Source organism: Branchiostoma floridae, chromosome 5 (assembly GCF_000003815.2).
Source record: "Branchiostoma floridae strain S238N-H82 chromosome 5, Bfl_VNyyK, whole genome shotgun sequence".
NCBI classification, from domain to species: Eukaryota; Metazoa; Chordata; class Leptocardii; order Amphioxiformes; family Branchiostomatidae; genus Branchiostoma; species Branchiostoma floridae.
In genome coordinates this window covers 16,358,261-16,365,743 of record NC_049983.1, presented here as the reverse complement: position 1 = coordinate 16,365,743, position 7,483 = coordinate 16,358,261, and the positions used below count along the sequence as shown (strand labels likewise).

The following is a 7,483-nucleotide window of genomic DNA, read 5'->3' as shown; positions in this document are numbered from 1 at the left end:
TTGACCGATATATAGATATATACATATGAAAAACTCTTGAGACACACTTTCTATATTTTCTACAAGACTACCTAAAAATATAATTATAAAGTACAAACTCTGGTCTACACAAAAGTAAGCATATAAATGTAAAATAAATGCTTCACTATAAAGGCCAGCACCAGAGACTTCCATATAATGGGCCCCACTAGATACTGAAAAATAGCACTTAACAAAGCTCCTTACTAGGTGCCAAAAACAACCAACAACTTCTGACACTTACTGTACAACGCTGGTCACTGATGACCCTACATAATAGATTGACAGTGATATGCACTACACACCATTCCTGGTTGTATCCCATAAGTACATGAAACTTATTGCCATGTAATGCTTCCATGCTTTCCTAATAGTTAAGTACGAAGGCTACAACAGCTTCAATGATAGTTGAACCTCAATATGAACAAAAACATGTGACTACGGCATTTGTACATAAGTTGTTATAAACCCATGGCACCATACTCAGTGACAGTTGTAAACTCTTGTTGCCTAAAAAGTTGGGCTTTCTAATTACATAAGCTAAAAGTAGGTGAATCAAAAATAGTATTTGTTTCATAAAACAAATTCATCAAAGGTGTACTCTAGTTTTTCTATATTCATCTCAAAATGACATGTCTGAAATTCCCTGGTATTTTGGATACGTTTTACTGGCCATTGGTCTACAGCTAGACGTAGTACTGGCCAATGATTCAAATGTAGTTGTAACACTTGACATAGGTTCATGAAGGCTTGTAACAGTCAAAAAAGTTCCTGAATATGGTTCTTGTACAAAATATGCAATCTCACACTGAATAGATAATACGACTGGATATGATAATCATTGTGGTTACCTCATGGACCTTTTTGGACCTACCTCATAAATGATTGTGATCAGCTTCTCTCTTTTATATGTATTGTTCTACATATATGTGTAAATGAACTTGTATTTCACGGCCACAAGGCAATGAGGAACCAGTTTGTGAGTGTCGATATTTCATCAGTTGTGATCTTAGGGCAGGCTAAAGGCATTCCGGTTGAGGTTGTTTCACTGGTTCCCACGCCGGCCCTGTGAGCAACAGGCTAGTATGTGCCACACAGGGATGTCGATCTCGGAGATTCGAGGACGAATCTTGAAAAAAGAAAAGGGGGAGTAGTGTAACAGTGGTGTTCAAGGACTGCTAAACCGAAGACGCCTAACGGCTTAAGCCATTTGGCCGAACGGTTTGCACGTTCGATTTGTGATCCGGCTGCCCGGGTTCGGCGCGGGTTCGAATCCCGGGAGTCGGGGTGTTGTTTCTTTCTGTTCTTACTCGCCCCTCTGGTTGTTTCACTGGTTTTGCAGTATCAAAATCCTTGAGTTAGGAGTGAGACACACGGCAGAGTCGATTAAAGCTAAGGGCACAATCCACCGTACGTGCAAATACGTGCTGTCTACAATGTACGTGCCAAAACGTGGGTAACCTTTTGGGATCCGTAAGTGGTAAGTACCGCCTCTGTATAAAGTCGTAGGGAATCCGACGGATTTTGGAGCACACAGACACGCCATAGAACCTAACGTGCAGGCAAAACGTGTGTGCCATTGGGCTGCGGATTCGCCCCCCGTACGTGCTGGTACGGGCGACGCACGTGCCCTATACAGCCTGAATGTTTTCAGAAATACATGGCGGACGTGGCCTCCCTAAAAAAAGTACGGACAAATTACACGTACAGCGGGTTGTGCCCTTAGATTAAGGGAAACTTCTAGAAAAGGTGACAACTGTTTTTTCTTCAATTTCTCCAGTGGATTTCCCTGGGTTAACCCTAACAAGTGTGTAATGGGTAGGTCTATTGTCAGTGGTAACAATAATAATATAAATACATCAAGTGTGATAACTATATAAAAGACAGTCACCTGGATCTAACAAAATACTTTTCAGTACCCAAAGTAAAAAATGTACAAAAGGTGGGCAGAGAAACACGTTCAGCAAAAAGCATTTTTCTGTATGACATTCCTCACTTAAAAATACAGATGTTCTGTATATAGAAATGGTTGAAACACACACAAGTGATAGTTAAGTACAATCCTGGCAAGGTTTCAACTGCCATTTGGCAGTGGGAGAGACCAAACTTGTCCCAATGGCCCACGCTCAGTTTACTATTGGCATTAGGCCAACACTAGGCCACCAAGCCTCTGTCAGTGTCAGCCAGCAATGCTTTATGATATCCAACACTTACAAATTTTGGACTCCAGATTGACAGAGTTTAGACCAAACTGTGGTGTGACTACAATGGGCAACAAGATTTGGGAAACTGTTTTGGGAAACTACAGCTGAGATGGTTTGGCAAGGTTATGTGACACTAGCAGTAGCCTTTCACAATGCTTCTACATTCTCTTCTGAAGCCCATGTCACAGCGCTAAAGAGCTTTGGTCATATTTGTTGATTGCCAAAAGGTTGCAGAGGAGATCTACTCCATCACATTTTAAAGGGCTTGGGGACCTGCAATGCAAATATCACCCAATCTCTAAATATAGTGCAACGATTGAGAAGACCGTAGCCCCAAGATTAATCCACCAATCACTTTTCCTGCAGTCTAATTCTGCACCCTTACATACATTTGTACAGTACCTTCCAAATTTAACAACACAAATCGGAGTGGATATGTGAAAGATAAATCTTGACATACAGCTATGTAAATATTACATATGTCCATCATTAGTATGGCTCCCAGGGGTACACGTCTATATGGTTAAAGTGTCCGCCCTCCCCAGCCGTGCAGCGTAGACAGCGCGAGTTGTAGGTCGGGCTGCGGTTCAGGTAGCCATGGATATGAGGAAGAGGCGACATCTAAATTGAAGAAAAAGATTGGTGCAATAGTCATGTTAGTTGAGTGATACAGGTCAAGGGTCATTCAAGGTGGCAAAGGTCGGGGGTCGTGCTGGAGGTCACCTCAGTGGTAAAGGTCAAGGTGGTTGATGTGGCCAGCGGACCCGGACAGACAACGCACACATGTGGAGCTGTGGTACGGGAGCGGGAGGAAGCCCTGGCCGACGAAGGTTTGGGGAGCAGGCGCAGTCTGTCGAGGAAACACGGACGCCTTATCAGTTACAAGCGCAGTGGAGTAAGTCTCACAGCATGCTCTCCTAAACATCTTTTACATGATGAAGCAAGGCCACAATTCTAATAATTGGCATTAGCTAAAAAAGGGTCAGGAATTGGTCTAAGAAGCTATTTGCCTCGTACAGAATTAGAAGTGTTAAAAAGTAGCTTTAGCAGGCAAACTAAGTTTGACTTTGACCACAACAAAATTGTATTTGTATACCTGGGCAAAAAACTAACAATGTAACATGCACTGTCACAAATGTATATGCTATGGATAAACTGATAACAGGGTCATCTTGCATATCCACTGTAAACTGGTTTTGAACAACATGGTATGCCCAACTATATGAACTATTGAACATCTACCACAACTATGATCATGCAACAAGTTTTATACACAAGCGGCCCAACACCCTCCAGAATCATATTAGTAATCACAGACGGGTTCAGTACCTAGAAGAAGTGCGGTACCTTGCAGGGATGGGTCATCTCGCCGATGGAAGGTCCGCAGGCCTGCTGCGGAGTGGTTGGCTGCAGCACAGGTGACAGATAGGAGTTACCGGACACGAAGAAGCGGTGGGGCGGCGTTTGTTTCGGGGTGGGGCCTTCCTCCATCTCTACTGCAACATCCTGATCAGGAGTGATAGCACCATTCTGGTTGGCGTCCAGAGGCGTGGGGTTACTAGAGTCTACGTTTGTTTGGTTGAGTGGTTGGTTGTCTGGCTGATTGTCCCACGTCACTGGTTGCATGTCTGTTTCCATGGATGTGTCATCCGGGTCAAACAGGGACAGGAGACCCTGGCAGGCTCGCTTGGGGTTGACGGACTCCAGGTCTACGTCTTCTTGGACGGAGAAGGCATACTCGTGCTGGCGCTTGCACCCTTGCACCTGTTCCAAACACATCAACACTGCTAATTAGCGGTGAAGGCAAACTTCACATTGGGTACATTTTCTACCAAGGCTGTTTTGTTGCAGGCAACAACAAAGAGAACATTGTTGGACATTGCTAGCTGATAAGCTGATTCCATGCCACTGAGAATATGTCTCCCTTCCTTAAAACACTACAGAAAGCTTGTTTTTCTGCTCCCGCAAAATGAAATCGCAAAAGTTTTATGAGTTACAGTATTATAGCATGCTTTCCAGAAATTCCAGTTGTGAGTCAGATGATTTATACTTATACTAGCTTTTTAGACACCAAGTGCTACACTGCAAACTATTCTTTCATCATGTTGATCTTTTACTTTAAGTGCAACGTTTCCACAGACTCTAGTCTAGGCGCCACAATGACCATTAGCTGATCCCTCTGGCAAATCTTTATTTGTGCAATTTCACCTGATATGTCAGCCCCAAAAGGAGTTGGGTCCAGACTTAACTGACTCTTCCTCATAAAATTATATTCTATAATATGCAAGCAATGCCAAAACATTTACATTGTATCTGACATCTGCCTTACTATGTTTTTCAGGTTTTGACAGTAAAACAATTCAGCAATGTGGTGGAGGGACTAACCAACAACTTCTGAAACGTTGTTTTGAAGCAAGGTACCCCGGTATCCCCTGAGGCTAATAATTACATGTATCTGTAACTGCCGTTTTTCTAACGAATGCTGCATATCAATAATCACCTTTTTTTTACAATGTATGCTTTTCTTCCCACATTGTTTAACATTGCCATATACCCATTAAAATTCTAAATCAAAATGGTAGCAATGCACATTTTTGAATTTGTCTTTCAGTTACGTGGAATTAATTCTGTCCCAATACACACCTTGTGTGTCAACGAGGAGACAGTAACGGCCACCAGGTTAAACAACAACAGAATCACTTCCAGCTGGGAGGCTTCCTATTGTTATGCAAATAGTAATCACACAGCAGATGGCACCTGTAAAGGCTTCTTTTGTGTTCGACAAGCAAATGTGACAAATTTACTGGCCAAGATTTCTTCCAGTGAAAGCATTTTATTATGATGTTAATGGCAAACTTTTTATGCTTGGGTTGAATATTATTCACTGGCTTTAGCCAAGTTACATTTCAGACAGCATTTTTAGTTTTCACCCATTGTTGATCATTGTTAACAGACAGCAAAAGTTGGAAATACCATCACTCAGTTTTGTCAAAGAGACTTTGTTTTCAAAGAAGCCCTATAAAGAGCCATGCCTTCAACTCAGCATTGACACGGTAATAAATCATAGAACTTAGGAACCGCCCTTTATAGCAGTCAAAACAATTTTTGTCAACTGACTTCTGCGTGCTTGGAGGCCATGAGACATTCATGAATAATTAAAAGAGCTCGCGGTTTATTACATAGCTCAGTTTCCTCCCCCACCAAGCAGTGACACAGATAACACAATCTGTAACGATTTGTCCAAAATTCCAGGACGAATCAAACACGCGTTAGCCTTGGCCCACTTGCATATTTAGAGACAGCCGCCAGGAGGCATGGCTGTTTGGAATCTGATACCGCGGCGTGGGCACATTTTCTAGCGCAAGTCAACACTTCCCTAACGATAAAAACCTAAATGTAGACAAAAACAAACGCTGCAACGCCACAGTTTATCCTTACCTACGACACTTTTGAAAGGATAGCAGCAGAATCTGACTGTCTGGATCTGTTTTCATGGTGGATTTTCATTCACACCACAACAAACACCTGTGAGTGTGCGTGCCGCGCGCGGCTAGTATGAAAAGTGAAACAAAAAGACCACTGGTTTCTACAAAACGGAACAAGGATTTTTCCGGAGGAACAACGATTTTCACCGTAACCTACCTGATCCACAGGTGTTGTATTGTTCCAGCAATGGTACGCTGCCATTTTGGAGAGATAACGTGATGATTTTGCGGGTGAGCGGTGGGTTTTTTCCGTTGTTGTTGAGAGAGAAAATTTGTCTAGACCGCCATCATGCTGCAGACGCTAACCTCTGACCTAATCCACTCAGCAACGACCCCATAGATGTTCAAAAGTAAGCATGATAATGTGTATCTAAAAGTCTATTAAGGGTAAAAAGTAGTAATTTTCAGGTTAAATACTAATAAATTATATGCACAAATAATATTTGTTGTTTTTATAATCTAATCCTACACATAGATATCCGTATTATGCTGTTAACCCGGAATGGCGGGTAACTGGTTATGTGGTCTTGTATAAATGGGGACGAGATCGTCTTGCCCAAATTTCTGGAAATGTACCAAATTGCATATCATTTAGATTATATTATGTCTAGATAATGATTCAAACCTGTAGAATTATGAAAATCCCTAATGATTCTTGATGATTCTCCAGGTTTCTAAAAGATTCTTCGATATCAAATTTGCATTTTCGGTACAGTTTAGATCTAATTTGCATTTTGGGTACAGTCGCATTTGTCTCGTCACGAAAATGCAAATGAGCAAACGCCCGATTTCACGACCACGAAATTGGAATATGACCTGACGTTGCGACGTTGCACGTGAGTTGCCCAATCCCGGCACGCGAGGAAGCCCAGGACAGCGATCGTGCCCCACGACGTATGTCTATAATTCTCAAACTGACAACATACAATTGACGAATTGCTGGGAAAAATGATGCCCCACGACGCAATGATTCTCAAACTGACAACATACAATTGACGAATCGCTGGGAAAAATGATGCCCCACGACGTATAAACGTTATGTCTATGATTCTCAAACTGACAACATACAATAATTGACGAATCGCTGGGAAAAATGATGCCCCACGACGTATGTCTATGATTCTCAAACTGACAACATACAATTGACGAATTGCTGGGGAAAATGATGCCCCACGACGTATAAACGTTATGTCTATGATTCTCAAACTGACAACATACAATAATTGACGAATCGCTGGGAAAAATGATGCCCCACGACGTATGTCTATGATTCTCAAACTGACAACATACAATTGACGAATCCCTGGGGAAAATGATGCCCCACGACGTATGTCTATAATTCTCAAACTGACAACATACAATTGACGAATTGCTGGGGAAAATGATGCCCCACGACGTATGTCTATGATTCTCAAACTGACAACATACAATTGACGCATCTGACAGTGCTACCGTAATGATGTGAATATGTGACATATGACAATGCGAAGAACTAATTTTGTCATCTGCCCTACTATGCATGTTTTAAATCTAGTAACATCTGACAATGGTCCTTACAACCGGTGTCAGTTTTTTTATCTAAGATCTGACATTGGCCCTTACACCATGTCAGGTTTTCAATCTAACATCTGACAATTGTCCTTACGCCATGTCACATTTTTAATCTAACACCTGACATTTTTCATATTAATGTCCGACTTCCTGTCTGACATCTAACAATCATCCTCCCAATGTAAGATTTCTAGTCTACCATCTGGCACATTTTGTAGCACTGTC

The 7,483-nt window shown here is 42.0% G+C and overlaps 1 protein-coding gene across 4 annotated transcripts; it reads right to left on the bottom strand.

Annotated features, from left to right (window-relative positions):
- Positions 1 to 1,748: 1,748 nt before the first annotated feature.
- LOC118416918 lies at positions 1,749 to 6,046 on the bottom strand. 4 transcript variants are annotated; one of them, XM_035822214.1, is made up of 3 exons: positions 5,865 to 6,046; positions 3,552 to 3,986; positions 1,749 to 3,072 (listed from the first exon to the last, which is right to left on the bottom strand). In XM_035822214.1, exons 1-2 carry the CDS (start codon positions 5,907 to 5,909, stop codon positions 3,552 to 3,554), a joined length of 480 nt encoding a protein of 159 aa, XP_035678107.1. In that variant the 5' UTR covers positions 5,910 to 6,046; the 3' UTR covers positions 1,749 to 3,072. The 4 variants fall into 4 exon arrangements, with proteins under 4 accessions (XP_035678107.1, XP_035678106.1, XP_035678105.1 ...); XM_035822213.1 differs by having other exon boundaries at positions 1,749 to 2,843; XM_035822212.1 differs by having other exon boundaries at positions 3,570 to 3,986.
- Positions 6,047 to 7,483: the final 1,437 nt, after the last annotated feature.

Excerpts from the sequence above, each read along its gene's own strand:
- LOC118416918 (XM_035822211.1), bottom strand. The coding sequence starts at position 5,909 with ATGGCAGCGTACCATTGCTGGAACAATACAACACCTGTGGATCAG. Across the intron at positions 3,987-5,864 it reads ATACAACACCTGTGGATCAG|GTGCAAGGGTGCAAGCGCCA; the intron begins GTAGGTTACGGT and ends TGTTTGGAACAG. Across the intron at positions 2,844-3,569 it reads AGATGACCCATCCCTGCAAG|ATGTCGCCTCTTCCTCATAT; the intron begins GTACCGCACTTC and ends TCTTCAATTTAG.